The following is a 27,662-nucleotide window of genomic DNA, read 5'->3' as shown; positions in this document are numbered from 1 at the left end:
AGCCTCATTCGTTTTTATGGCTGAAGGATATTCCCTTGTATCCTTTCACCAGTGGACGGACGTTTGGGTTGTTTCCACCTCTTGGCTATCATGAGTAATGCTGCCAGGATTCCTGTACAAGTTTTTGTGAGGACAGAGATTTTCAGTTCTATCGGGGCAGAATTGCTGGGTCCTATGGTAACTCTACGTTTAACTTTTTGAGGGACCGCTGGAATGTTTTCCAAAGTGGCAGCCCCATTTTACATTCCTGCCGGCTGTGTGTGAGGGTTCAACCTTACACATCACCGTCATGATTGTTGAAGATTCTAATAATAACAATCAAAGAACAGCAGGTGCTGCAGGGGGAGCATTTATTTCAAGCCACAGATGGGACACACACTCCAAGGGCTCCCGGGTGCCTGGAGGGGGGTGGGGGGCAGTGCCCAGATCCTCACTTCCAGCGGCCTCCAACGCGGCCCTTCCCGGCCCCCTTCCGGCTGTAGGAGAAGGAGGGGTGTCAGAAAGGTAGGCCTCCCTGACCAACCTCTGAGATGGGTCCCTGTCCTCAATTCAGGGAGTCCATCCCCGCAAATCCCCGCCCTCCCAGCCAGAGGAAGAGGCCGGCAAGTGCCTTCTCATTGGGTTCACTGCCTGGTGGCGTGATTAGTGGTCACAGGCCCACAGGCGGGCAGGAGTTGATGTCAGCGGGTGAGCTCAGGATGTTCATATGGGCACTGATAAATATTTATGGGTACAGGGATGGGGAAAGGAAAGGGTGAGTGACTGAGAGAGGGTCGGGGAGGCTGGGGTGAAAGAGACAGAAAGATGGAAAGTGAGATGGAGAGAGAAGATGAACAGAAGGCAGAGGGGAGGGAGGGAGGGAAGGAGACACAGGGGAGACAGAACAAGAAACAGAGGAAAAGCCGGGCTTCTCAACCTCAGCACCAGCGACATTCGGGAGCCGGATCATTCTGTGGTGAGGGCTGTCCTGTGCGTTGTAGGATGTGGAACAGCAGCCCTGGGCTCCACCCACCAGGTGCCAGTAGCATCCCCCTCCCCAAACAGGTTCGAGACATCCCCCGATGTCCCCGGGGTCAGAGGCAAGGTCACCCCCGCCCCGAGAACCAGTGATTTAGAAGGACATAGAAACAGGGATCGAGACCCCAGAAGAGAGCTGGAGGGTGGAGAGGAAAGGACACATTATGAGACCGTCCCAGAGAAAGAGGGATAAAGACAGAGCCCCCAAGAAGGGGTGGAGAACTGAAACTCAGAGTAAGGGACAGCCAGAGGAAAGGAAAGAGAGGCCCCAAGGGTCAGATGGAGGGCATGGGGCTCAGGGCCGGGTTCACACTTACAACTTCTGGGCGTGGCTGATGCGATTGTAGAGAACATTGATCTGCAGAGACAGGAGGGAGATTCGGGCACTGCCAGAGGGACAGGCCTGCTCACCGCCTACCCAGCCCCAGCCCAGCCCCCCACCCGGCCATCCCCAGCCCAGCCTGGCCTCCAGCAGAGATGGGTCTCACCTCATATTTCTGCTGCTTCATCTTCTCCATCAGGTCAAACTTCTCTGACTCCAACTGGTGGATCCAGTCCGACAGTTCCTGGGCCTTCTCCCTGGCAGGGCAGAAGGGCTGTCATGGAAGGGAGCCAGGCCAGGCCACGAGCCCAGAGAGGTTGAGGGAATTGTTCAAAGCCACACAGCGAGTCTCTGAGTTCGACATTATTGGTGCTATTTTGTTAATATTTGAGGCCACCGTATTCAAAGTGAATTGCAGCAAGGGGTTTTAAGATCTCTGCCCACTTCTCCATATCCAAAACAGAGAGCTCACATTTCTCTAAGGGAGAACGAGCATGGTTAAGGGCCTAGGCCCTGGAGTCAGAAAGCCTTGGTTCAAATACCAGCTATGGACTACCGATTTCTTCTATGTGAGAAAACAAACCTCTATATTTTAGGCTGCTATAGTCAGATCTCAGTTATTAGAGGCCAAACTTATTCCGAACTGTTAAAAATCTACTGCCTTGAACTGTTATAGAATGAGAGGATAGGTATAAAATACCTGGCACGTGCTAAACACTCGACAAAGCTAGTTGTTACCATTCTTTTTATTCTTACTAGCAGTCTTTGTTGTCTTTTGCCAGCTAATGGTCTTCAAAGGCTGTCTCTTCCATGGTGTGTTTTACTTTAAAATTTTAGAGACCATCATATGACCTCTATCTAATAAATAAAACTGAAATAACTTGAGATCCTCAAAAAATATTAGTAGATCCACATTATGAGTGGACGTGTGGTGAGGGAAGGAAAGAGGAGGAAGAAGGAACTTCCACGACATGTTACTTAGTGCAAGGCCCTGTGATAACGTGACTGGGGAAGGATGGCACATCGCCAGTGCTGGGCTGGAGCCAAATCCGCGCATCCTTTCCCGACTCCGACTCCGAGTGCACAGTTCTCACGCTGGTAGTTTGACATCAGCATGGTGGGAGTATTTACACCGTGGAAATGAGCAAATGCTAAGATGTGGACTTTTAGGCCCTGGAGATCCACTTGGTAAACATTTACCATCACACCACTTTGTAAAAGAGTGATGAAGAGCACAGACTACTGCACCAGACTGCCTGGGTTCAAATCCCCACTCTCCCACTTGCAAGGTGTGCAACCCTGGAAAGTTTACTTAACCTCTCTGTGCCTAGGGTTGCTCTTTCTTTTTTTGTTTTTTAATGTTCCAGTTGCTTGAGGGTGTCTACCTCATAGGGTTGGAAGCCCTCCACAGGGGGCTGCTGCTGCCATACTGACCTTTCACTGCTCTGTGATGTACATCTTGTCATCATCGCCTCATTTTACCAGTGAGTTAAGCAAGGCTCACAGAAGGTAAACCCCGTGCCTCAGGTCACCCAGCTGTAAGTGGTGAAGCCGGCACTGAGCCCCTGGCAAGTGGTTTCAGATGTTGAGCTCCAAACCCCATCACTGTGCAGCCTATGAGGTGGTGGATGTTTCTGACTTTAAACTCTGTGCCTGGGCCAGATAATGTCAAGACGCAGGCGAGGGCCCTGAAGGGAAGACCCTCCCCGGCCTCCCCTCAGGTGGCTTTACCACGTGATGCAGGCTATGCAGACAGTGAGCTGTGAAGGGCAAGATAGAGCCCCACCCGGAAGAGATGTGGCTGGAAAACTGTTGCCAGTGCATCTGGCTTTAATTCACGTAAAAGATGGGGCCCATTCAGAGTTCCCAGGGGCCATCAAAACACCATCATCTTCTAAATTTAGGTCAGATCTGTTGTCTGGCTTCCGTATTATCACCCAGACTCTACAGGTCTCGGCACCCACAAAACGTGGGGCCTATATCAGTGAAACATTCCACAGGGGAGTCTACAGGGGCGCAGAGAGGGAGAGACACTTGCCCAAAGGCACACAGCACCAGGGCTTCCGCCCACTCGGATCTGGGTCAGGCGTCCCCTTATCTGCCTGTCTCATACCCAGGCCCCTCCCACCTACCGGAGCTGTTCTTCTCCCATGTGGTCGATGTTCAGAGGCTTTTTACGCTCCGACAAGATGCGCAGTTTCATCTCACGCCCTGTCTGGCGCTTACCCCGCTTCTGTTCTGCCTGACGGTTGGAAAGGACATCGTGAACTAGGGGATGGGTCCACCGGATGGCTCCGCACATCAGGACCCAGGGGTCCAGGCCCCGAGCCCTCCTCGCTCAGACCCAGGGGTCCGGGCCCCCAGCCCCTCCTCCCTCAGACCCAGGGGTCCGGGCCCCCAACGCCTCCCCACTCAGACCCAGGGGTCCGGGCCACCAGCCCCTCCTCCCTCAGACCCAGGGGTCTGGGTTCCCAGCCCATCCTCCCTCAGCCCAGACCCCCCAGACCCACCTCCCTCAGAACCAGGGGTCCGGGCCCCCAACCCCTCCCAATCACACTCAGGGGTCGGGGCCCACATCCCCACCTCCCTTAGCCCAGACTCCCAGCCCCTCCCCCCTCACACCCAGGGGTCCCGGCCCCCAGCCCCACCCCCCTCCGAGCCAAGGATCCAGGCCCCCAGCACCTCAGCCCAGACACCCAGCCCCTCCCCCCGCAGACCCAGGAGTCCTGCCCCTATTTCTTCCCACTTCAGACTCAGGGGTCCGGGCCCCAGCCCCCTCCTCCCTCAGCCCAGAACCCCAGCCCCTCTCCCCAGAGACCCAGGGGTCCAGGCCTCAGTGCTTCCCCCGTCCGACGCAGGGGTCCGGGCCCCCAGCCCCTCCTCCCACATCTTTGGGAGACCAGTCCTTTGCGTACCACACTACCTGTTTCCTGTTCAGGCCCTAGCAGGCTGAACTCACCTTGACCAGGTAACCCCCAAAATGGGCCCCCATGTTGGACAGAACCTTCTTCTTTTTGGCGTCATCCTCAGCTCGCTTCTTGGCCTCTTCCTCTTCCTTCCGCATCTTCTCCTCCTGTGGGAAGAAAGGGGTTAATTCCTGGGCCTCCCTCCAGCACCCTGGACTGAGAGGGGAGGGGGTCTGAGATGGGCACGTGGGAGGGGGCCCTCTTCTGCACTGAGCGAAGCAGGGATCAATCAGACCCAAGCATAAAACAAGGTCAATATCAGAACAGGCAAGGATGCTGACGGTCCCCTCCTCACCTTTCCAGGCCCGGCTGTGTGACCACCTGCAAGTCCTTCCTCCTCTTTGAGACTTTATATACCACCCCCAAGGAAAATATTAAACTAGTGGAGGGACGTGCTTGCTTTTTTCTGCATGTTCCAGCCTGAAATGGCCAATGGTGATCTTTGCTGTGTGGCCTCAGTGCAGGCACGTACCCTCTCTGGGACTTACTCTTCCTTAGTCTCATGAGAGGAGAATGACTGTCCTCAGAGGGTCATGGAAGGTAACTTGTGATGGGAGTCGGGGGGCTTGGGGCAGTAAAGAGGCTCTTGGCCTTGAGCCTGAGGAAGAGGTTCTAGAATGCCTTCACTAAGGCATTACCACATCCAGAAAGTCTGCACTGCATGTTCCAGAATTAGTGGCTTGTCCAGACCAAAGCCCCATCCCCACTGGAGAGGCAGGTGAGATGGGCATGATGGTATTTCACTTGCCCAGGATTCCCCACCTGAATTAATTTCCTCTCGCTGCTGTAATTTGCAAACAGAATGGCTTAAAACAATGAAAGTTTATCAGCTTATAGTTCTGCAGGTCAAAAGTCTGAAATGGGTCTCATGAGCTAAGTCAAGGTATGGACAGGGTTGGGTCCTTCTGGAGGCATTAGGGGAGATTCACTCCCTTTGCTCTTCCGGCTTCTAGGGGCCGCCTGCATCCCTTGGCTCAGGGCCACTTCCCCCATCTTCAAAGGTCCTCCCTTGTTTACGGACCCTTGTGATAACACTGGGCTCACCCAGGAAATCCAGGAGAATCTCCTGATCTCAAGATCTTTAACTTAATCATACCTACAAAGTCCCTTTTGCCAGGCAGGTTCCCATATTCATAGTCTCTGGGAACTAGGATGTGGACATCTTTGGGAGACCAGTCCTTTGCGTACCACACCACCCATTTCCTGTTCTTTAAAAGTGGTTTCAGGGGGCTTCCCTGGTGGCACAGTGGTTAAGAATCCACCTGCCAATGCAGGGGACACAGGTTCGAGCCCTGGTCCGGGAAGATCCCACATGTCACGGAGCAACTAAGCCCGTGCGCCACAACTACTGAGCCTGTGCTCTGGAGCCCGCGAGCCACAGCTACTGAGCCTGCATGCCACAACTAGTGAAGCCCACATGTCTAGAGCCCGTGCTCTGAAACAAGAGAAGCCACCACAATGAGAAGCCCGCGCACAGCAACGAAGAGTAGCCCCCGCTCGCCGCAACTAGAGAAAGCCCGCGCCAGCAGCAACGAAGACCCAACGCAGCTAAAAATAAATAAATAAACAAATAAATAAATAAATAAAGTGGTTTGAGGGACTTTGCTGGTGGTCCAGTGGTTAGGACTCTGTGAGGGGTCATGGGTTCAATCCCTGGTCGGGGAACTAAGATCCCACGTGCCGCGCAGCATGGCAAAACAACAAAAACAAAAAAAAGTGGTTTGAGTGAGCCACTCCTGATGCCAAGTCAGGTCATGTTTTCAAGGGTTAAACCAATGGGAGCATTCTAGCCCCTCTCTCCCAACTAGCCAGTGATTCACTCCACAGTGGACAGGTGAACAATTTGAAAACATCCCAGGATTTGTGCAGGAGACAGAGAAAAGAGGAGTTTAAGCCAGAGCTGCTGGTGGCCGTTTGCCACCCCTGCCTGGGAACCATCTGGTTTGCCTGGGACTGATGGGATGCAGGATTTTCAGGGCTCAGACCAGGAAGGTGCCAGGCAAACCAGGATGAGTTGCTCACCCTCCTGGACACACTGTCCACAGAAATATTGGCCAAGATGGGAAGATAAAAGCTGGGTCTTTGTGATATTATGTGAGTCCCTTGATCCAGCCATGCCTGAAGCAAGCCATGCCCTAGACCTTTTAGTTACATGAGCCAATAAAGTTCTCTTTCTGCTAAGTTCAGTTTGGGTTGGAGTTTCTGTCCCTTCCAACAGAAAGACCCTTGAATAATACAGCATGAGGACTGTTATGGGATCACAGAGAATGTCATGAGTGGAAAATTGCAGTGTCCAGCTGAGAAAGTAACATTTGGGCTCTGGGAGGAGGGGAAACACCCACCACCAGCTTAGCCTGACGCTCGCGCTCCTTCTCGGTTCTGAAGCGCTGTTGCTCAGCTCTCTCCGCCCGGCGCCGCTCCTGGGGGAGAGAGAAGAATGAGGGGGTGCAGGGACCACCACGCACCCCCTTTATCACTTCCCAGGGTAGGTCAAGAGTGGTGATGGGCACCAACTTGGGTACTTTCCCAAAAGTTTCAGCCTTGGGTCTGTAGTGGACGGGAACGTATCTCCCAAGGCCCAAAGGATGGAAGGAGGGAGAAGAATTTGGGGAACCCCACCTCCCTTGACTCACAATACGCTCTTTTAGCGCCACGAGCTCCTCTTCCTCTTTCTTCCGCTGTTCAAAATGCACGTCAATGAGCGTCTGCAGCTCCAGCAGATCTTTTTCCATGCGCTTCCGGTGGATGTCCTAGGGGACAGAGGGTGGGAGCACGGTCATTCCCCAGGTGGTGCCCCAAGAGGGTGCCAACCTCTCAGCACTTCTGAGAAGCATCAGGAGGGGGAGCCCTTTGCAGCAAGAATTGGTGCGGTTGGGCTTCCCTGGTGGCGCAATGGTTAAGGATCCGCCTGCCAATGCAGGGCACACATGTTTGAGCCCTAGTCTGGGAAGATACCACATGCCACAGAGCAACTAAGCCCGTGCGCCACAACTACTGAGCCTGCACTCTGGAGCCCGCGAGCCACAACTCCTGAAGCCCGTGCGCCTAGAGCCCGTGCGCCGCAACAAGAGAAGCCACTGCAATGAGAAGCCTGCGCACCGCAACGAAGAGTAGCCCCCGCTCGCTCTGCAACGAGAGAAAGCCCGCGCGGAGCAACGGAGACCCAGCGCAGGCAAAAATAAATTAAAAAAAAAAAAAGAATTGGTGGGGTTGACAGCTGGGACAGACGTCTGCCATGCACTGTGTTTCCAGCAGATGGCAGCAAAGCATCGTATTCTGACACTAAACTAAGGGGCTGCCAAGACACAATTCCAAAAGAAGCGGGTAGGAAACAAACAAACAAAAAACAGTGGCTAGGGAGGGGCACCTTTTCCTAATTTGCACCCTATAGGCTAGCAGCCCCTCCTGGGATGGGATGTCTGTTACTTACATCGAAGTCCACACGTTCCCCCTCTGGGATCTTTGGGGGGATCAGCGGAGGTACCAAGGGCCGGCTGAGTGGACAGAAGAGAAGAAACACTGAGTAGTCTGACCTCCCTGCTGAATGTAAAATATTTTACTAATAACGTTTTATATGGATTCATGTTGAAATTCTGAGATTTTGGCTATGACAGGTTGAGTAAAATACGCTATTGGGATTGATTTGTCCTGTTTGGGTTTACTTCTTAAAAGGCTGCTAGTAAAAAAAAAAAAGTGTTTCTTAAGTTATTACATATGTGGCTTGCATTGTATTTGTATTGGGTGGTGCTGTTTTGGGGGACTGCCCTGGGCACTCCCGCTTCTTGGAATTTTCTCTTCCTTTGGTTTCTTTCTTTCTTTCTTACTTTCTTTTTTAAGCTGGAGAATTTATTTTTATTCTTGCAGTTTTATACTAGGAAGTCAACATTTTTTAATAATTCATTGTTCACAATTGATTTATAAGAGACTTGAATCCTTAAATTGTACATCAGTATCTTGCGACTCCAAATCTTATTTATCACTCTCCTTCCAGTCTGAAGAAAATGATCATGTAATTTATTAACTTGCACAGACAGCAGAGTCCCACTGACATAACATTTGGTTTGAAGTCCTACACTCATATGAAAATTAAGAAAAGCCAGTATCAAACTGGCCTGAAACCTGATGTGTTCCTGGCTCAAGATACCTGTAGTAAATTTATAAGTCCACACTAAGACACAAAAATAAACTAGGGTGTGTATATCTATCGTATAAAAAACTTTTAACAGTAGAGTAAAAATAACATTAAAATGTTATAGAATTTCAATCATATTAGTGTTTTAATCAATTAGCTTTCAAATTGCCTAATTGAATTAAATGCAAATAACTTTGTATGGGATTTTTTTTTATGTTTGCCCAGCATTTCAAAATGGTTATGGAATATAACTTTTAAAATGTCAAAATACACTCTACATATTGCATGTTTCTGCTAGTCTGGGCTAGTATCCTCCATGGCAAGATACCAAAACTATTGAATAAAATACACTTTAAAATCAATAGCTATTTTATTAATTTCCTTGAAATTATCATCATCATTACCAAAACCTTCCAGGATTTTGTAAGATTTGATTTCTTAAATACAGCTTTAAAGTTTAACTTAAGGAATGAAAAAATCCCTCATATATTTGACTCTTTATTTCCTTTTTTGGTCATTCAATGATCAAAGAGAATTTTAAACAAATTATGCTTCATCTTTCCTGGCTTAATAAAAAGCAACAATTTCTATTAACCAAATTAAGAGAGCTTTGCCCTTTGATTCATTCGTGGGACACTCTTGTGATTAATGTCATTCACTCCTGTGACTTCGATTATCATCAATTACCGAGGATTCACCAACTCTGTCTCCAGCCCAGACTCTCTCCCAAACCCCAGACTCCAGTAAACAGATGCTTCCTGAACATTTCCTGCCTTTGCACACACCCTGCCCCAACTGAGCTCATTAACCTGTGGGTCTCTCAGTCTGTGGCCCCTTTCTACCCTATGCCCTCTGCTCCAGCTTAGGCCTTTTCCCCTTGAAAACTCACCACATCCTACAGTTCCCTGGCCATGTCTTGTGCCTTTGTGCCCCCGGGCCTTTGCACACTCTGTTTGCTCTGCCCTACAATGCCCTTCCCCTGATATACTCCACCCCTGAGACCTTCCCTCCTCCAACAAGCTTTCCCTGACACTGAAGCACACCTGTGCTTTCCTGTGCCCCTGTGCTCTCAGCCAGATCTGATCCTCGGCCCCCTCTGCTCAGAACCCTTCCATGGCTCCCCGGTGTCCCAGAGAATTTCTGCATCTCATGCTCAATTGCTGCCTCCTTGCATCTCCAAGCTTTGTCCCCAGTGTCACACCCTCCAGGGTGAGCTCTCACAGTCTTCCCTGGTCTGCCTAGTTTGGATCTTTCTCATCAGAATGACCTGTGTCTGCCTCTGTTCCCTGAAACACTGGCCAAGATCCAGCTACTGGACCTTGCACACACCAGTCCGCTGCGTCATCTACAATCTCCCCTCTACTTCCTTCAGCTAGCAAACTCTTCCGCCCTCAGGACTCGGCATCACCTCCCCTGGGAAGCCTTCCTTGATATTCTAGGGCACAGATAGGGCCCTCTTCTGCACTACCATTGTTGTATCTGGGTCTGTTACACCAACAGGACGGCAAGAGTCTGACTCTTGCCAAACACAGTGGGAAGTTCACCAGAAATGTTTGTGGAAAGGAGGAGTCACTGTCCTTTTCTATGTTTCCATTTCCCCACTCTCCTTCTCTGCCTTTCTTGCAGCCTATCTCTGGAGGTGGGTGATATATTTAAGAGGACATGATTGGGAGCCCCACCCCCCAGGATCTCACCTTGGTTTGGGGCGCTCCTCTTCTGGTGGAGGGATACAAAAAGATAATTAGCAAGAGTTCGTGGGGTGGGCATGACACATCCAAAGGAGGGACCCACCTCCAAGCCTTGGTCCCCACAAGCCCAGTTCCCTTCCCCTACAGCTCTGGGGGAAGGGTATGGGGGGGGAAGAGGATAAGGGAAATCGGGGTGGCCATAAAGGAGGGAGAGGGTCACATGCATCAGATATACATTCAGAACTGGTGTGGGGATCCCCCTCCCATTTCTCTGGGAACCCAGGTGTCCAAACCGCCAGACCATAAGGAGAAAAAACAAACAAACCCTCAGACCCTCGTTCTACATACCCAGAGCTCCTGCCCTCCATCAAGATCTAGCAGTGCAGGGAGGCCCCAAGCCCCCTCTTCACTCCGGGAGTTGTGTCCCCAGCCCCTCCCCCTTGGGGACAGAGGAATACAGACGCCCACTGCTAGTCCCTTCTACAACCCACGCCCCAACCTTTGAATGTATATGAAGGAGACAAGTAACAGACAGGCGAAGATGAGGGGGGAGGGGTGCCTCTCCGCAAACATCCAACCCTTCTATAAGTATTCCTCCAGACTGGGGAAGAAGGCTTGGGTGTTGGTCCCTTTAAGAAGGAAGGGAACGGGTTAAAGCCATTGCGAGGCTGTTTCCCTTCTTGGCCACTGGAGAGCGCGAGAGCTCTCCGGGGCTTAAAGGACCGGGCCTGGGACGGGTTACGGGGACGGGTTACGGGAGCGGGGAGGGAGTCATCTTGGAGGTCAGGGCCCTGAGGACCCCCGAAATCGGCCTCAGGAAGCGAAGCAGCCGCGGTTACCTCGGTCAGCCAACGGCTCCGGCTCCTCGGGGGCTGGGGAGGGGGCGGGAGGAGAAGCTAGGATTTGGGGAGCCGGGGGAGGGGAGCAGCCATGCCCGGATGCGGGAAGGGGAGAGAGGGGAGAGAGGGGAGAGGCTGTTAAAGGAGCTGAGGCCGAGACCATCGAGATCCCCGCCCCCGCCCAGCCTGCACCCGGGGACTAGCGTCCCCACCGCACCAGCCCCCCGGCGCCGCGTCCAGCTCCAGACCTGCGGAGTCCAGGGCCTCACCTTCCTCCTCCTCCTCAGCAGCCTCCTCTTCTGGAAGGGGTGGGGGAGACAAGAGGAGGCGTGAGGAGCCCGGGGTCGGGGGGACGGCAGGGGCTTCAGATGCGGGGAAGAGTGCGTGAGTGCGCAGAGACCCGCGTTCAGGTTCGAGTCTCATCTAGACGGGGGGACCCCTCTGGGCCTCAGCTGCAAGTGGGCCCACTGAGCTTTTCCCACGGGCTGTGCGGACCAGGAGGGTGGGCGTAGGGCAGGGTGGGCTAAGATGCGCCAAGGTGTCCCCACCTCCCCTCCCCCCCAAGGCCATCCCACTCTCCACTCACCTTCAGGCTGCTCCCTGAGGACCCGGGAGGGAAGGAAAGAGGGAGGGGGAGAGTTAGGCGCCTTGGAGGTGGGAGGTGTCTCCACCGCTCCAGGGCCCCAGCCCGCCTGCCAGCATCACTCACTCCTCATATTCCTGCTCTTCGGCGTCCGACATCCTGGTGTCCTGCTGCAACCTATGAAAAGCAGAGAACAGGCGGAGTGGGGTGGGGTCCAGAGGAGGAGGAGCTGGGGGCCTGGATCCAGGGTCTGAGGGGGGAGGGCTGGGGGCCTGGATCCTGGGTCTGAGGGAGGAGGGGCCGGGGGCCTGGAGTCCTGGGTCTGAGGGAGGAGGGGCCGGGGGCCTGGATCCTGGGTCTGAGGGGGGAGGGGCTGGGGGCCTGGACCCCTGGGTCTGAGGGAGGAGGGGCTGAGGGCCTGGAGTCCTGGGTCTGAGGGAGGAGGGGCTGGGGGCCTGGACCCCTGGGTCTGAGGGGGGAGGGGCTGGGGACCTCAAACTCCTAAAGACTCCTAAACCGAGGGTGAAGACAGCTCATTGGGAGATACGGTCCGGGCAGAGCCCCAAGGCTGCAGCCCCCGCCCCCTGACCACAGCTGTCCCCTTTTGTCTTATGACAAGTCCGTAGGAACCTGATCTGAGTAGGCATTAGGAGGAGGTATTTGGGAAGGGACAGTGGTCCGAAGACAATAGCTGCCCCACCCCCAGGGTCTATTTTGGGGGGATGTCGTAGAGGGTGACACCGAGGACATCTCTTGAGAAGTATTCGTGGAGGGGGGGTTCTAGGAGAATTCATCATACCCGCTGCCCTCTCCCCCCCCAGGTCCCCTCCCCTTTGGCTGGTCATCTGCCCACCTGTCGCCTCCTTTCACCTTCACCCACTGCCATGGAGGGGACAGGACACATAAGAGCAGCTTCTGTCCCCAGACCTCATCCTGACCCCTAAATACTAAGACTCCCCAATCTCTGAGATCCCCAAGGCACCCAGGTTGAGAGACCCCACGAAATCCCCATACCCACAGACCCCAATTTTTGAATTCTGAAAAACAGTAACTCCTCATCTCTCCAGATTCTGAGACTCCAACTGTCGAGACTCCCGATTATGCGTGCCCTAAAATCTTGACCCCCTAGGTCTTGACATCCCCTAAATTCTGAAACCTCGGGACTGTGAGACCCCAAAATCTGGATGCATAAACTCAGGGGACTGATTCATGAAACCCCCAAATATGACATTACAAATTCTAATACCTCCCATCATGAGACATGAGATTCCGTGACCTCAATTCCTAAATCGTCAGATTCTGAGACACTGCCCCCCAGTTCTGACACCCAGACTGTCTGTCATCCAAGCCCAGGGACTCCCAGTTTCTGAGATTCCCTCAGACTCAGACCTCCGAGGTCCTAAGGTGTTATATTCTGGGACCCCCAAACCCTGCACTCCCAGCTCTGTAACCCCCAAGTCCTAATACGTTCCCTTCCATCCCCAGTTCCTCTGGGACTCTTACCTGAGGCTGCGTCTGCAGAGGTGTGAGCGGTGGGGCAGTCTTGCTGGGCAGGCTGAAGCACCCCCAGTTTATAGTGGGAGGCTCAGCCCCGCCCCAGGGGGAGAGGGAGGGGTAGAGAATTCCTTTCCTCACACTCAGAGGCTGCCCTGCCCCCACTCTGGCTCCACTTTCGGGATAGAGGCACCTCCTGGCTGTTCCAAGGCCTCTCCTCCATCCCAAAAGCATTGTCCAGGAACCCCGGGCTGGGTCAGGCCACCCTCGGGCTCCACATCTCCCAGATCACACGGCACACTCTGCTCCGAAGCCCCTTGGAGAATGCTTATTGATGAGAAGGGTACAAGGGACCCCTTCTCGCTCCATGAAGGGGTCCCTTTCTCTGTGTCTCTCTGGGCCTCCACTTCCCATACCCCGTTTCCCTGTCTCTATCTCTCTTTTGTCTCTGTGACTCTTCGTCTGTGTTTCTCTGTGTGTGTCTGTCTCAGCTTCTCCGTCTCCCCACCTCTGTCTCTGTCCATCTCTCTGTCCCCCCTCCCCACCCCCATCCCTTTGTCTGCCACCAGGATTCCACCCTGGTGACAACAGACGCTAAAGCAGGGAAACAGGTGTGTGAGGGGGAGGAGGAGGGGAGGGGGAGGGGGTGTGTCCGGCCCACAGGACCTCACACTCCCCACCTCCATCGGGCACCGATCTTTTTTGGTAGCCCCTCCCCCTTCCCAGCCAATCCACAACCTTGAACTCTAGGGGCTTCCTCACCCCTCCGTGCCAGTGTCTGTCTCTCTCCGCATTTCTCATTCTATGCATTTCTCAGGGGTTGGCTTTGGGGCTCTCTCTCCATCTCTGTCTCTGAGTTCTTCACTCTGCCCGTCTCTGTGCCGCCAGTTTTTCTCTCTGCATTTCCGCGGGTGTCTCTGCGTATCTGCCTCTCTTGATGTCTGGCTATTGGTCTGTGTCTCCAGGTGTCCCTGTGCTTCTCTGTGACTCGGTTTCTGTGTCTTTAGCTCTGTGTCTGTTTTTATCTTTCTAGTTCTTGTGTGTGTGTGTGTGTGTGTGGTGGTGGGGGGGTGTCTCTTTGTATCTGCAGTTCTCCCTCTGTGGGTCCTTATTTCTGTCTCTTCCAGGGCGAGGTCATCTCTGTCTCTCTGTGTATTTCTGTCTGTTTCCCCTTTCTGTGCACTTCTTCCCATGAATCTCCGCCTGTTTTTCCTCTCCCTTTGGGTCTGGCTCTCTCTCTCGGGGTCACTGACAGTCTGTCCGTGTCTCTGTGTGTCTGCCTTTGGGCCCTGGTCTCGGCACCTCTGTGCAGCTCCACGTGGAGACCCAGCTCTGCTCCTGATGTGTGCTGTGGCTTTGGGGGAGCCTGGCCCTCAGTTCTCCCGCCTCTCTCACACCTAAGCGCCCCTGGTAATAGACACACAGCCACTCCCAGCTCAGAGAGAAGCTTTATTCCTCGGGGCCATCCTCAGGGCCAGGGCCAGGGCTGTGCACAGGCCGGCTCAGCCCTCAAACTTTTTCTTGCGGCCTTCCATTCCACTGAGCGCATCGATGTTCTTGCGCCAGTCTCCTACCTCCCGGTTTTCCTGGAGGAATGGGTCAGAGGTTAGGGTGTCTTCCTGGTCTACAGGCTCTCAGATATCCTCCACTTGCCCTCCCGCCTGCTGGGCCACTCTATTCTGGACGCCCATCACACAGTCTGGTTCTGGAACACTTCTTGTCCCCTCAGAAGATCCCTTCCAATTTGCCCCACTTCCTGTCTCCCTGCTGTACTTCCTGTCTCCCTCTTGGACTTCCTGTGTCCTTCCTGCACTTCCTGTCTCCTCTCTGCATTTCCTGTGTCCCTCCTGCACTTCCTGTCTCCCCTCTGCATTTCCTGTGTCCCTCCTGCACTTCCTGTCTCCCCTCTGCATTTCCTGTGTCCCTCCTGCACTTCCTGTCTTCCTCCTGTGCTTCCCGTTTCCCTCTTGGACTTCCTATCTCCCTCCTGCACTCCTTTTCTCTCACAAACATCCTGCAGACATCATGCACTTCCTGACTCCTTGCCATTTCCATTCTCCCTAATGCACTTCCTGTCTTCCACTTCTACATTCTGTCTTCCTCTTGCATTTCCTGTGCCCCTCCTGTACTTCCTGTGGAAGACCCTTACCAGATACTTCTCCCCACAACTCCAACTGCCACCTGCCCTCAGGCTAGTCCCTAGAATTGCTCACACATACACCCCTTCTCCCCTAAGCACCCCCTTTCCTGGACCTGTAGCCACACTCACCTTCTCCGTGTCCTCCTTCTTCACCTGCTTGAGGTGGGCCCGCAGGTCTAAGGACTCCTTAGCCCTGGTCCCCAGCAGTGCCTGCATCATGGCATCTGCAGAGATCCGCACTCTACGCAGAGTGGGCCGCTTAAACTTGCCCCGAAGGTCAAAGATCTTCTGGGTCAGATCTGCGATCTGGTAGCAGCCATAAAGAGAGGTGGAGACCCCTCCTTCCACTTCCTCCTTGCCTCACTCTTCCACCCTGCACTTCCCTCCTATCCCGATCCAGGTTCTACCTAGCTTAGGCTCCTACCACCTTCGAGACAAAATCCAAGCTCCCCATCCTGAAATTGGAACCTGATCTGCCCCACCCTCATCTCTGAAAACTACTGACACATCCCAGTCCAGCTACATGCATCTCACAGTTCCCTGGCCCACACCTGAACTCACTTACCAACACTTGAGGCTCCAGCCACACATTTTCACAAACATATTTTCCGCTTTCCCACCTCTTGGGTTTTGCATGTGCTGTTCCCTCTGCCTAGAACAGCATTCCCTGACCGTATTGTACTCATCCTTCTGCCCCCTCCCTGCCAGGCTCACAGAGTTGTCCTTGGTCTCCTGGTGTCTAAGCAGCTGCAAGGGTCCAGGCTGAGACCAGAGCCCCAGGCATCACCTCCCATCCTGAAGCGACCCAGATGGCCCAGTGTCTCCCACCTCTGTGATGTTCTTAGTGACTTTCACCTCCACGTCGTATCTCTCCTCATCCACCTTGTCCACGCGGGCGTGGAGCTGTCGGCACAAGTCCTGGTGGAGGAATGTAGTGTGCGTGGTGGGGGGAAGGCTGGGGTTCTGGACTCCTGGGGTCTGAGGGAGGAGGAGCTGGGGACCTGGACATCTGGTCCTGGAGGAGTAGATTGAAGCCAGACCCTGGGGGACTGCGAACAAAGCAGAACTCCAGAGCCAGGTGTTCTGAGAATCTGGACTGGAGTGGGTTGGAGGAACCGACCTCTGGGTTTTGAGATTGTAGGCAGCTGCAGGCCACATTTCTGAACTCCTGAGGGTAAGAATTGGGAAAGTGTACCCGAAGGTCCTGAGCAGAAAGGGGGCATAGTAACTGTACCCCTGAGTCCTAAGGGATGCAAGACCGGACAGTAGGAAACTCAGATGCCGGGCTAGGCAGGAGTCCCTGATTGGAGCCGGTACCTGCAGATCCGCGAAGCCCAGCCCGGCCAGCTCCAGAGGCTGGCACCGCGTGCTCAGAACACGCCCCTTCTCTCCTCGCCGCTCCTCTGCTTCACGCTCCAGCTCCTGTTTCGCAATCTGCAGCATCAGGGTCTGGGGAGGGCACGACGGGTATGGCAGCACAGGTATGGGGATGAGGACAGAGCGGGATAGCCACCCCCGCCGGGCCCCGTCCTCTAATCCCAGGCCTGCTTCCAGAGACCTGAACCCCCCAAGGTTGATGTCCATCATTCCAAGGCCCCGCCCCTCCCTTTCAGGGCCTCCCGCCCACCTGCTCTTCCGAAGCCCCACCCAACTTCCAAGCCCCGCCCCCTGAAGACACCTAGGCGCTCTCCCCAGGCGCATCGCACCTTCAGCTGCAGTTTTCTCGAGGCGGAGATCTTAGACTTTTTCTGCCGGGGTGAGACAGAGCAAGGAAGGATGAGCGAGGAGGATCCGAAGGAGGACGCCGGGAGGAGCTTCAGAACCCGCCCCCTCAAGCCGGGTCCAGATTTAGTCCCGCCTCCAACTCCAGCCTTCAGTCTACGGGAAGCCACGCCCCTCATTCCCATCCACCAATGTGCTGTCTCTGGCTACGCACCTCCCCCCACCATCTCTAAGCAATCTCAGTTCCCACGGGCAGCGGGACTCCGCCCATAGGCAAGCTCTCACCAAACAGAGCCCAGCCCTCTGATAAACTCCGCCCCTGAAGCGCCTCATCCGCTTGGGCTCCGCCCTCGACCAAAGTCCGGTAAAGGCCCTGGCTCCGCCTCTCCTCCCCCAGCCGCGGGTAACCTAAGAATCCGAATCCAGATCCCGCGAAGTCCCGCCCGGCTCCGCCCACCGCGCTGGCCCCGCCCTCACCTTGGCGTGCGGCTCCGTGGCGTAGGCGCGGTAGTTGGCTGAGGAGCGGCGTCGTACAGGGGGTGGCGCGGGAGGCGGGTCCTCCGCCTGGGATTTGGGGAACGGAGCTGAGTTATCACAGGGACCCCCCCTCCCCAGCCCCTCTCCATGCAGTCTTCCAGGGCTGCAGCCTCTCGCCCCAGAGCCCTCCCGGCAGCGCCCTCCCCGGCCAGGCGGGTCCAGCCCACGCCGACTCTCACCGCATCGCCGCTCCTGGAGGGAGAGAAACCAGGAAAAGGGGATTAATGGTAGGCCTGGGTCCTGTCCACGCCGTGTCCTAAGGGACCCCAGAGGCCCCTCTGACCGACAGGTCCGGCCCGCCAGCTGCCGCTTCTCGGCTCCTCTGGGTCGGATTCCCAGACTCTTACCTCATTCCGATGCCCAGGAGTCCTGTCCCTACCTCCCTTCTCAGGCCTGGAATCCAACCTCGCAGCTCTCACCCCTCACAGGAACCCAAGGGATCACCCCCCTATCCGCCACTGCCTCGGTTCTCAGGAGTCCCGGTTACCAATTACTCACCGGTCCGCCATGCTGAGTCTCAAGCCAGGGGTTGCGGAAGGCAGAGCAGGGGACAAGGGGCTCTTGGAGGGTCAGTGAGGGGGCGTCCGGAGTGACCTTGAAGGCCCCTGGGGCTTCTGTCTCGTCCGGTCTGCTCAAGCCTCACTGAGGACACTGAGATAAAGGGCGAGGACAGAGACTAAATATATTGCTGCCCCCTCCCCTCCCTGCCCAGGATTCGAGATAACGGGGCGCGTGAGGGCTGGGGCGGGCCATGCTCCAGCTGGATCACCTCTCCACCTTGGCGGCCTGGGAATCCAGCCCCTCCCTCCTCCCACCTAGGAGTCCAGACCCCCAACCTCTCCATCCTCAGACCCCGATGGGTGTCCAGGCCCCCAAAACCCTCCTCCTTCTGACACAGGAGTCCAGGCCCCCAGCCCCTCTTCCCTCTGACACAAGAGTTCGGACCCCCAACGTCCTCCTCCCTCAGACCCAGGAGTCTAGGCCCCGCCCCCTCACTAAATTGTAATTCTCCTTGAGGGCTAGAACTTTTTTTTACCATGTTATGGTCAGTTTCAGTGCCCCAAACCTGTTAGCCAATCCATAAATTTTGCTGATTTATTTGAGAATCCAGGTGTGGGGTGCCCAGGCTCTCAGCAGGCAGCACGGAGAAATTCACCCCTAGCCCTCTTGGGAACCCAGAAATCTGGTCTCGAGTCTCTTCTCTTGAACACTCCTGCCCCTCCCCTCTCCCAGCCCTTGGAGACAGACTGAGGGCAGGAAAGACACACGGACACACGGAGAAGAGGATCTGGCTCTCTTTACTTGGACCACCCTAGTGTTGACCAGCCTGTGAGAGGAGACACCCCCAGCCCCTAGTTAGGAATGGGATGCCTGGGGATGAGGGGACCACGCAGAGGGCCTGAGCCCCAGGGCCGGATCTCCAGGCTGGTTTTAGAGTCTTGGGAGTGGAATGTAGAACTCAAGAGAACAATCTAGAATTCTAGGAATAATAGAATTCCTAGAATAATAGAATCCCAGGAATGGAATCTGAAATTCTAGCGACACCTCTGGCGCTGAGAATGCTGGGAGTATAATTGAGTATTCTAGAGGCGCGTTCTGATTCTAGGGCCCGACTTTAGAAGTTAGGGATTGGGGAGTTGGTCTCCGGAGGTAGAGTCAGACTCTCTGGTTTGGGGGTCTGACTCCCTGTGGGTGGAACCAAAGCCTCCAACAGTGAAGCCTGAGACTCTGAAGGCTGTTTGAGGGGTTCAGAGGGTGGGATCCCGCCTTCAAGGGGCTGGGTCAGGTCCTCGGGGGGAGGGTTGGTTGCCTCAAGGGGCGGGACCAGGACTTCAGGGGGCGGAGTCCCAGATCCCACAGCTGGGTCCTTGTGGCTGGGAGCAGAGTCTCCGGCCTTGTAGAAGCGCGCGAAGGTCTGCGAGCTCCTGGCCCCCGGCTGTGGGGCGAATCCAGCCGCCTGTGCTAGCTCCCCGACCCGGGTGGAGAACCCCTGCAGCTGCTCCTGCCGCAGGTCCACTAGGAACCTGGAACCAGGAAGCAGCGTGTTAGGGGACCTGGCTTTCCGCCCCCAACCTGGAAGTTCCCCGCCCTGCTCTCCGCTGGCTCACTGGGCTAATTCTACAATGAGGCGTCCTCCGGGGGCCACGCAGGCACCGAGCTCAGGGCTGAGAAGATGGACCATCCTGCAGAGAGAAAAAGGGGAGGGCTGAGGCTCAGACTTTTAGGTCCTGAGGGAAGAGGCGGGCTGGGGACCTAGACACTGATTAAGGAGGGTCTGGAGACTTGGATTCCTGGGTCTGAGGGAGGAGGGGTTGGGGGAGGAAAATCTGGGAACCTCCCAGGCACTCTTACCCACAAGCCACGTAGAGAAGCTGGAACCGTCCCTTGTAGCAGCTCTTGTGGTGGAGGGTCTGGGCAGAACCGAGGGACAGGAAGTGGACAGTGAAGGATTCCGGGACAGGGGCTGCTGGGGAAGGGAAGACTGGCAGGGTTAGGCAAACAGACAAAACTTGGAGATGACTCGCCTTGTCCGTCTTCAAGCCCTTTCTCATCCTTCCTCTTAGGCAGATTCCTGGAAAATTCTGGGAGGATTGGCCTGGCACACAGAGACCCATTTTACAGACCAGGCAACTGAGATTCAAGAGAAGAAAAGAGAGTGGTTGGCCCATGGCCACACAAGACATCCATTCACCCGGGAGGGCCAAGTTAGGGGATGGGTGGAAGGAGGCACGACCAGATTGGGGGGGGAGGGCTCTCCAGCGTTAAGCTGGGACCCAGCTTAACCTTGTTAAAATGTTCTCAGCCTCTTGGACTTCTGCAGGTAGGATGAGAATTCTACTACTGGAATTCAGAATGCTAAGGATGGTGTCAGGATTTAGCAAAGGGAGAGAAGCTCAAAGAGAAGAGAGAAAAATAGACCGGATGTCGGGAAGGGGAGGTCACTTGTCCAGGCATTAGATACCATACCAGTTCATGCTTGGACTTGAAACACCAGGAGCCTGAAGCTCGGGACGGGGGTCCGGGTCCCATTCTCTCCCAGACATGATCACCCGAGCCCCAATTCCATCTCAAGGAAGAAGGCTGAGTCCGTCGCTTACCAGGCTCCGGGCTTCCATCCGCGTCGCCTTGCACCTGCGCGGGGTCTCCCTGGGTGGCTCTCGGGCGCCCCCAGGCGGCCATCTCTCGGAACAGCTCCGTCACGTTGTGCTGCGTGATCTCGCCCGCGGTCTTTGGGGGAGAAAGGGCGTGGCAGGATGCGGGGCTAGGACCGCGGGGCCGGAATGGCAGGGGAGAGGCTTAGAGTACGCCATCCCCACACTCCCCCACACCCAGAGCTAGCATCTGATGGGCAAGCTTACACTTCCATACTGGCCCTAGGAAGTAGAGAGGGGGCGCATAGGGGGCGGGGCCTCGCGAACTCGCCTCCAGCCCCAGCACCTCCAGCCTCAAACCTTGATAGGCTGACCGTTGCTGGTCTTCAGGAGGGTCTCGTCGTCCGCTTCGATGCCGAAGGCCACGAAGGGCCCTGTGACGATGTCCCCCCAGTACCCGCGCGCTGCTACACGCTCCCCGCGCTGGGAAATCAGGGAGAGAGGAGACGGGTGAGGTCGATGTTGGGGACTCCGACTCCTGGGCCCCCGAAAAGAAGCAGCAGCCAGGGCAGGGAGTGGACTCGCACGTGGCTCAGGAGGCGACCGGACGCCAGGGTCCGGTTGGGCACGTGATAAGCGCTGGAGTCTCTGAGTTCAAAGGCGACTCCTGTCTCCCTCCAGCGCCGGAACTCACTGGTGTGGATGACTCGGGCCTGGAGTGGGGGGGATGCAAGCAAAGAGGCCTCAGTGAATCTGGTATATGGATCCCAGGATCTCCTCCCAAAGACCCAGCACTGAGGACCTCTGGCACCCTTTTCCTTCAGACCCAGGATTCGGGGCCCCCAACCGCTGCTTCCTCAAGCCGCAGCCCCTCCTCCTACACACCCAGGACTGGAGACCCCAGGCCCCTCCTCCCAGCCCTCACCCCGCGATCGTGCAGCTTCATGTGCAGGTCCCAGTCGCTGACACCGCGCCGGGCGTCGTACCGGGAGCCCAGGTAGTGGCGCAGCCTCGAGTCCCACAGGCGGCTCATGGGGAAAGCCTCGGGCCCCTTCTCCCCTCCGGCCCAGAAACGAAACACGGCCTCCAGGGCGTCGCGCTCGCGGAACTGCACGACCAGGCCCGCGTGGAGAGAGAACGAGAGAGAGGCGGCTGCAGGGACCGCGGCTTCTCTTACCTGATCCTCCCTTCCCTCCCAGGGCGTGGGAACGATTCTCTTTTTTCTCAGATGAAGAAACTGAGGCTCTAAGAGTAGAAGCCACCCCCAGGGCCATATCCCACTGCGGGAGCCGGGGAGCCCTCAGCTCTATCCATCAACGCAAACCCTTTTGGACTGCTTATCCCCATTCTTCCCACCGCCACCCGGATCCACGCCGGTGACGGTCGCGGGCCGGGCGGCGGCACCTTGAGGGCGCCCAGGCTGAGCCAGGGCAGCTGCTCCGCCAGGCGATCGGGCTCCGGGACGAGGCGAGCCAGGCGGCCGGCCTGGGTGCGCACGAAGGCGGCCACAGAGGGGCGCAGCAGCGCGTTCCCCCACACCTCCAGGAAGGTCTCGCTCCTCTCTGCGGGGAGGGGGGAGAAAATTAGAGGAGGGGGCAGAGGAGTGAGCCCAGAAATGAGACCCGTGCGGATGACGCATACCCACTTTATAGTGATCTTCTTATTCCATAGTCGTGTAATCAGCACAACGGACCCAGGCAAACTCCCTACCCACCCGAATAGCTAGAACACGAAGAATAACTTACACCCCACCTAGGGCTCCTCGCCTATTCCTTCCCACCCCCTGCAGGTAACCCCAATCCTGAATTTCATGTTTGTTTCCCTTGCCTTAAAAATGGAAAAGTTTTATATAGATATAGATGGAGGTGAAGATTTATGTGTGTTAAAGTGTTGAATATTTTCATTTTAGTTAAGAATCTTATAAAAGGGACTTCCCTGGTGGCGCAGTGGATAAGACTCCGGCGCTCCCAATGCAGGCGGCCCGGGTTCGATCCCTGGTCAGGGAACTAGATCCTACATGCATGCTGCAACTAAGAGTTCGCCTGCCACAACTAAGGTCACACAGCAAACAGAGTCAGAATTTGAATACAGCCTGCCTGAGTCTACACTCTGCTCTAGGCACTAAACTGAAGTTTTTGTTACTGGGAAATAATCATTTCCCACCCAAATCCTCCTTCTCCCCCTCCTCCTTATAATCTCACTTCCAAGGCCGCTTCCTCCACGCAGATTCCCTGGGGTGCACACCTCTAACTAAGGGAGACTCGGGACTCAGGCTTTGGGCAGGACTGAGCTCAGCTCAGCCAAACCCTCCCCACATCTGGGGGACTCACTACCTCTCAGGAAGCCCTTTGATCTCTTTTGGGCTTCTCCCTCGCTAAGAGGTTTCGAATGCTTACACTGTGTCATGCACAGTTCTGAGAGTTTTATGTGGCTTTTCTCCTGGAATTCCCTAAATGATTCTAGGAAGTATTATCTTTTATCCCCATTTCAAAGGTGGGAAAAGCTGAGGCTCTAAGGCTACCAAACAAGTGAGCAAGTGACGAAATAGGGAACAATGTCCAAAATGTTTAACCGCACCCTTGAAATGCCAGAATTCCTGCAGGCAGGGGGAAGGAGCTGGGGGCCAGATTGCCGGGTATTTGCTGACCTTGCAACCCCATCTTCTCAGGATCCTCCAGGGCTAGGCTGAAAATCAGCATGTGTCGGGCTACAGCTTCCATATTATTCTCCAGCACATAAAACTGGAAGGATGGACAGGGAAAAATGATTGTGAGACCTGTGTTCCTGGCCCCTAGGAGACCCTGGAGCGGGAAACCTCAGCCCCCTCCTTCCACAGGACTCAGGAGACCTGTACACCAGCCCCACTCCTTTAAACACAGGAGTGTGGGCACTCAGAACCCTCCTCCCCATCACTACTCAGGAGACTTGATCCTTAGGCTCTTCCTCTCACTTCAACCCAGGAGTCCCCAACACCAGCCCCTTCCCTCCTCAGGACCTAGGAGTCTGGGTCCCCAGCTCCCTCCTCCCTCAAGGACTCAGGAATCTGTGCTCTTATCTTCGTCCTCCTCCTTCCAGGACCCCATAATCCCAGCTTACACGGAACCTCCTTCGAGGCCAGAGAGCCGCCCGGGTCAGGGTCCGTAGCAGGTGTCGCCCATCCACGGAGCCCAACAGCAGCACATTTAGCTCGGGGGTCCCGTGCTCTGTATCGGCCTGTGAGTCTGGGTCCACAGGAGGACCTGACAAGACGACAGCGGGCTGGGGTTGGTGGCCTGGAGAACGCCCCCTGCAGCCACCCCCCAGCACGATGAACTACAACTCCCAGCAGGACTTGCACCCCTGGCCTTGTTTTTTTGGGTTTTTTTGCGGTACGCGGGCTTCTCACTGTTGTGGCCTCTCCCGTTGCGGAGCACAGGCTCCGGACGCGCAGGCTCAGCGGCCATGGCTCACGGGCCCAGCCGCTCCGCGGCATGTGGGATCCTCCCGGACCGGGGCACGAACCCGTGTCCCCTGCATCGGCAAGCGGACTTTCAACCACTGCGCCACGAGGAAAGCCCTGGCCTTGGTTTTAAAAGGAGCTGTGCCTCTAAGCATTCTGGGACTCGTAGTTCGCAGAGGTATCTAGGCTGTCCACTGGAGGGCGCCCCCCGCCCTTGGAGCCTCAGAGAACGTTAGCGCCAGAACGTTAGTGTCTGCCAGGCTGTGAAAGTAGCCGCTGTGTCGGATGATTTGTAGTCCTGTGTGGGCGACTCACTCTCAGCCTGCAGGTCAACCGCCGGGGACAGGCCCCACCAGGACACAGAGCCGAAGCCAGTGCCCGAGCCCGCTGGTGTGGTCATCTCCCTGCGGGACAAACAACCCGGGAATCCCCAAATATCGTGTCTGCATTGCCCACCCATTCCCCTCTCACCTCCGCTGACTTCTCGCCCCTTTCACAGCCCCCTCACCTTTATCCTTCTAAATAACCCGAGACGTCCCCTCCCTCCCCTCTCGGTGCGGCGCTGGGATCCGAAGGCCCCTACACAACTGCTGCCCATAGTCCCCGCCCTTTTCAATCAGTCGGCCAATAGGAGTGTGCGGGCTGGCACCACCGCCATCAACTGACCAATGAGAGCGAGGGAGACCTGCCCGTTGCAAACTTTTAGCCAATGGGAGCGCTAAGGGTTTGCGGGAGCGGTGGGCGAGAGGACGCGGTTGTCATGACGACGGCGCTGAAGGGGAAGGGGCCGGGCCGGAAGAGGCTGGGGCGGAGCTGGGGGCGATCCAAATTTCTGGAAGCTGGAGGCCTGGGCCGATTCAAATTTAGAACGGAACAGAATCTTGATCAACCCAAATTAAACTGAGGTGGCTTAGACCATAAACTATAGACCTCTGTGGCCCCATTTCCCCTCACACCCTGGCTCTATCACACAGGGCTTCTCTCCAGGTGAGAAAAACACAGCGAAGTACTGAGGCCAGCTAGCACTGGCTCCAGTTGCTACATTTTCAGGAATTTTATGACCTGGTTTTACACACAATCATTACTAAAAATTAAACTTTTTACTAAAAATTAAATTCCAATAAAATACATTAAAATAAAAGTAATCATACTCAAAACTCATCACTTCCTACTTTATTATATTTTACAATTATTGATGGTCTTAAGGTTATTTACAGCTATTGTACCTGTAAGAAGGAAATGCTATTTTCATGCGATAGTTTAAAAAATGAAGTTGGCAAACTAGGACCATGGGCTGTCTATTTTTGTAAATAAAGTTTTATTAGAACAAGCGCCAGGATTAGGATAAGGCAGAGAGGTCCAAGTGAAGGGTCAGATCCTGTCTTTAAATTTAAAAAAAAATATTGCATTAAAATACTTTCTATCTTGATTACTGGGTGTGTTGGTTTTGGTGACTTTGTTTTTGTTTTGGCTTTGCCTTAAATTTTGGGACCCTTGTTCTACTCTGGGAAATACTATAGGATGGTGTGGTAGTAGCCATCTCTTCTCAACTCTATATTCAGACTTCACATCGGTGGCTTGAAATCAGCCACAGTGACAGTATTTACACCATGGAAGGGGGCAAGCTACACAACAGGGCTTCAGAGAGATGGTAACAGCACACCTCAGGAACCACACCAAGTCCTCTGTTGTCTCCAGGTCTATATGGCTTGTGTTGTTGTTTATTTATGATTTATTTATTTATTTACTTGGCTGAGCCAGGTCTTAGTTGTGGCACGCAGGATCGTTTTTTTTTTTTTTTTTAGTTGCAGCACATGGCATCTTTTAGTTGCGGCATGTGAGATCTAGTTCCCTGACCAGGGATCGAACCTGGGCACCCTGCCTTGGGAGCATTGGGAGTGCGGAGTCTTAGCTACTGAACCACCAGGGAAGTCCCTTTATGGCTTGTGTTGCTCCTTCTAACATCCTCCCCTTCTCCCCCTGGAAAACTCCAAATCCTTCTAACCTTAGCCAGTGATCTTCCTGATTTCTGCTCCTGCTTTTTCAGCAGATGGCCACTGTAGTCTACCCTGTGACTCCCAGTACTTTATATCTGGGGTTGAGGACGCTTGAGAATGTGGCTTTTGGTGCCAGCCATGGCTGGGTTTACACCTTGTCCTGTCACTTGCTGGCTGAGAGAACTCGGCCAGGTGACTTAACCTGTCTGTGAGTTCCACAAGGGCAGGGACTCCAGCGAGACACATCTCCAGATCATCCCCAGCACCCAGCCCAGGGCACAGCACCCAAGGAGCCTCGGTTCTCTGTCCCCTCTCCTCACCCTGCTACATGAACTTAGCCAAGTCAGTCACCCTCTCTGCCTCAGTGTCATGTTCTGTAAAATGGGAAAGGTAACATGCAACTAGCAGGAGTGTGGTGGGTTGAAAGAAGGTCCACCTGCCTGCTGAGGACAGTTCTGGTTAGTGGGAAGGAAATGAAGGCTGAGTTTTCAGCAACCCTCCAGGAGTGGGCCAGCCAACCTGGGCCCCTCCTGAGTCAGGCTTCAGCCCACTAGAGCCCCAGATCCTGACTTTCTCCAGTGAGGCTTAATGTCTTTTATCTTCATCACCGCCACTCTCCACAACGTTTCCTCCACGGAGGAGCCAGAGTAATCTGAAATGTGAACCAAGCCATGCCACTTCCCTCTAAAACCCTACTGAGGTTTCTCACTGCAGGTAGATACAATCCCAGTTCCTTAGCTTCACCTCCTAGTTCCTGTGTGATCTGGCTCTTGGCTGTGTCTCTTACGTCATGTCCCCACCTCCACCCCCATACATCCACCCTGATGCTCCTCTCCAGCCACACTGGCCTCCTGGCTCTTTTGAGAATACATCAAGCCTGTTCTTGCCCCCAGGGCCTTTGCAAGGAACTTGGGGTTCCTTCTGTATGGAATTCTCTTCCCCCTCATCTTTGTGTGTGTGTGTTAAAATACACACAATACGAAGCTTACAATTAATGATGTTTAGTACATTCACCGTATTGTGCAACCATCACCACTATCTAGTTCCAGAAATTGCTCATCATGCCATAAGGAGACCCCATACTCATTAATCAGTCCCTCCTCATTTATCCCTCTCCCTAGTCCCTGAAAACCACTAGTCTACTTTTTTCTTCTCTGTGGATTTGCCTATTCTAGATACTTCATATAGTTGGAATCATACAATATGTGGCCTTTTATGTCTGGTTAAAATCGTGTTTTCAAGGTTCATCTATGCTATAGCATGAATCAGTTACTTCATTCCTTTTTGTGACTGGATCATATTCCATCGTATTTCCCCTTCATCTTTGGAAGCCTCATGCCTTCTTGTCATTCATATCACAGGCTAAACACTACTTCTTCAGAGAAGCTGTCCCTGACAACCCTTTTTAAATGATCTGAGCCCTTACTGGTTTCCTTCCCAGTTTGGTCGCCACTTGTAATGGTTTTATACTTCTCATTTGTCTGCTTACTTGTGGAGACATAGACCCAGGGATCCCAATGTCATCATCTAACTCAGAACAGATTCAACCCCAGGATTTAGAGAAGGACTTCCTGGATGTATGATCCCGAGCAGGTCATGTTAATTCCCTGAAGCACAGTTTCCTCATTTGTCAACTGGGAATAATAATCGTGTCTATTTAATGAGGTTGCTGTGAGGATTATTATCAAAAGTAG

At 54.5% G+C, this 27,662-nt stretch overlaps 3 protein-coding genes across 10 annotated transcripts; all 3 read right to left on the bottom strand.

Annotated features, from left to right (window-relative positions):
• Positions 1 to 333: 333 nt before the first annotated feature.
• Positions 334 to 11,595, bottom strand: TNNT1 (troponin T1, slow skeletal type). 3 transcript variants are annotated; one of them, XM_027097459.1, is made up of 12 exons: positions 11,551 to 11,568; positions 11,234 to 11,263; positions 10,965 to 11,021; positions 10,132 to 10,153; positions 7,736 to 7,799; positions 6,939 to 7,055; positions 6,648 to 6,725; positions 4,299 to 4,412; positions 3,472 to 3,581; positions 1,506 to 1,596; positions 1,335 to 1,375; positions 334 to 476 (listed from the first exon to the last, which is right to left on the bottom strand). In XM_027097459.1, exons 6-12 carry the CDS (start codon positions 7,035 to 7,037, stop codon positions 431 to 433), a joined length of 579 nt encoding a protein of 192 aa, XP_026953260.1. In that variant the 5' UTR covers positions 7,038 to 7,055; positions 7,736 to 7,799; positions 10,132 to 10,153; positions 10,965 to 11,021; positions 11,234 to 11,263; positions 11,551 to 11,568; the 3' UTR covers positions 334 to 430. The 3 variants fall into 3 exon arrangements, with proteins under 3 accessions (XP_026953260.1, XP_026953261.1, XP_026953259.1); XM_027097460.1 differs by lacking the exon at positions 10,965 to 11,021 and having other exon boundaries at positions 11,213 to 11,263; positions 11,551 to 11,595; XM_027097458.1 differs by lacking the exon at positions 10,965 to 11,021 and having other exon boundaries at positions 11,551 to 11,558.
• Positions 11,596 to 14,473: 2,878 nt separating this feature from the next.
• TNNI3 (troponin I3, cardiac type) lies at positions 14,474 to 18,600 on the bottom strand. Of its 2 annotated transcripts, XM_027097457.1 has the most exons (8): positions 17,939 to 18,600; positions 17,620 to 17,632; positions 17,381 to 17,467; positions 16,888 to 16,929; positions 16,499 to 16,630; positions 16,010 to 16,099; positions 15,311 to 15,487; positions 14,474 to 14,627 (listed from the first exon to the last, which is right to left on the bottom strand). In XM_027097457.1, the coding sequence occupies exons 1-8, from the start codon at positions 17,947 to 17,949 to the stop codon at positions 14,544 to 14,546; spliced, it is 636 nt and encodes a 211-aa protein (XP_026953258.1). In that variant the 5' UTR covers positions 17,950 to 18,600; the 3' UTR covers positions 14,474 to 14,543. The 2 variants fall into 2 exon arrangements, with proteins under 2 accessions (XP_026953258.1, XP_026953257.1); XM_027097456.1 differs by lacking the exons at positions 17,381 to 17,467; positions 17,620 to 17,632; positions 17,939 to 18,600 and having other exon boundaries at positions 14,478 to 14,627; positions 16,888 to 17,324.
• Positions 18,601 to 18,719: 119 nt separating this feature from the next.
• On the bottom strand, positions 18,720 to 24,498 carry DNAAF3 (dynein axonemal assembly factor 3). Of its 5 annotated transcripts, XM_027097452.1 has the most exons (12): positions 24,480 to 24,498; positions 24,287 to 24,375; positions 23,629 to 23,771; positions 23,180 to 23,273; positions 21,937 to 22,094; positions 21,458 to 21,640; positions 21,120 to 21,245; positions 20,907 to 21,015; positions 20,539 to 20,668; positions 19,793 to 20,071; positions 19,549 to 19,623; positions 18,720 to 19,464 (listed from the first exon to the last, which is right to left on the bottom strand). In XM_027097452.1, the coding sequence occupies exons 2-12, from the start codon at positions 24,369 to 24,371 to the stop codon at positions 19,056 to 19,058; spliced, it is 1,791 nt and encodes a 596-aa protein (XP_026953253.1). In that variant the 5' UTR covers positions 24,372 to 24,375; positions 24,480 to 24,498; the 3' UTR covers positions 18,720 to 19,055. The 5 variants fall into 5 exon arrangements, with proteins under 5 accessions (XP_026953253.1, XP_026953252.1, XP_026953255.1 ...); XM_027097451.1 differs by lacking the exon at positions 24,480 to 24,498 and having other exon boundaries at positions 24,287 to 24,431; XM_027097454.1 differs by lacking the exon at positions 24,480 to 24,498 and having other exon boundaries at positions 19,793 to 19,904; positions 20,893 to 21,015; positions 24,287 to 24,423.
• Between the last annotated feature and the right edge of the window lie 3,164 nt (positions 24,499 to 27,662).

Source organism: Aethalodelphis obliquidens, unplaced genomic scaffold, assembly GCF_003676395.1.
Source record: "Aethalodelphis obliquidens isolate GAN/ISIS:26980383/991018 unplaced genomic scaffold, ASM367639v1 scaffold113, whole genome shotgun sequence".
Lineage (NCBI taxonomy): Eukaryota > Metazoa > Chordata > Mammalia > Artiodactyla > Delphinidae > Aethalodelphis > Aethalodelphis obliquidens.
The sequence above is the reverse complement of the archived record's forward strand: the minus strand, read 5'-3'. Positions and strand labels throughout refer to the sequence as shown.

What these genes read in the sequence shown, in the direction of transcription:
- TNNT1 (XM_027097460.1), bottom strand. Translation starts at nt 7,037, where the DNA reads ATGGAAAAAGATCTGCTGGAGCTGCAGACGCTCATTGACGTGCATTTT. An exon ending in TGGCGCTAAAAGAGCGTATT is followed by an intron (nt 6,726 to 6,938) that starts GTGAGTCAAGGG and finishes TCTCTCCCCCAG; the next exon opens with GAGCGGCGCCGGGCGGAGAG. An exon ending in ATCAGCCACGCCCAGAAGTT is followed by an intron (nt 477 to 1,334) that starts GTAAGTGTGAAC and finishes CTTCTCCTACAG; the next exon opens with CCGGAAGGGGGCCGGGAAGG.
- TNNI3 (XM_027097456.1), bottom strand. Translation starts at nt 17,088, where the DNA reads ATGGGAATGAGGGGCGTGGCTTCCCGTAGACTGAAGGCTGGAGTTGGA. An exon ending in TCACTAAGAACATCACAGAG is followed by an intron (nt 15,488 to 16,009) that starts GTGGGAGACACT and finishes GGCTGCTACCAG; the next exon opens with ATCGCAGATCTGACCCAGAA. An exon ending in AGAAGGAGGACACGGAGAAG is followed by an intron (nt 14,628 to 15,310) that starts GTGAGTGTGGCT and finishes CCATTCCTCCAG; the next exon opens with GAAAACCGGGAGGTAGGAGA.
- DNAAF3 (XM_027097451.1), bottom strand. Translation starts at nt 24,431, where the DNA reads ATGGGTGGGCAATGCAGACACGATATTTGGGGATTCCCGGGTTGTTTG. An exon ending in GGTTGACCTGCAGGCTGAGA is followed by an intron (nt 23,772 to 24,286) that starts GTGAGTCGCCCA and finishes TCGTCTTGTCAG; the next exon opens with GTCCTCCTGTGGACCCAGAC. An exon ending in GGATGGAAGCCCGGAGCCTG is followed by an intron (nt 20,072 to 20,538) that starts GTAAGCGACGGA and finishes CTTGAATCTCAG; the next exon opens with TTGCCTGGTCTGTAAAATGG.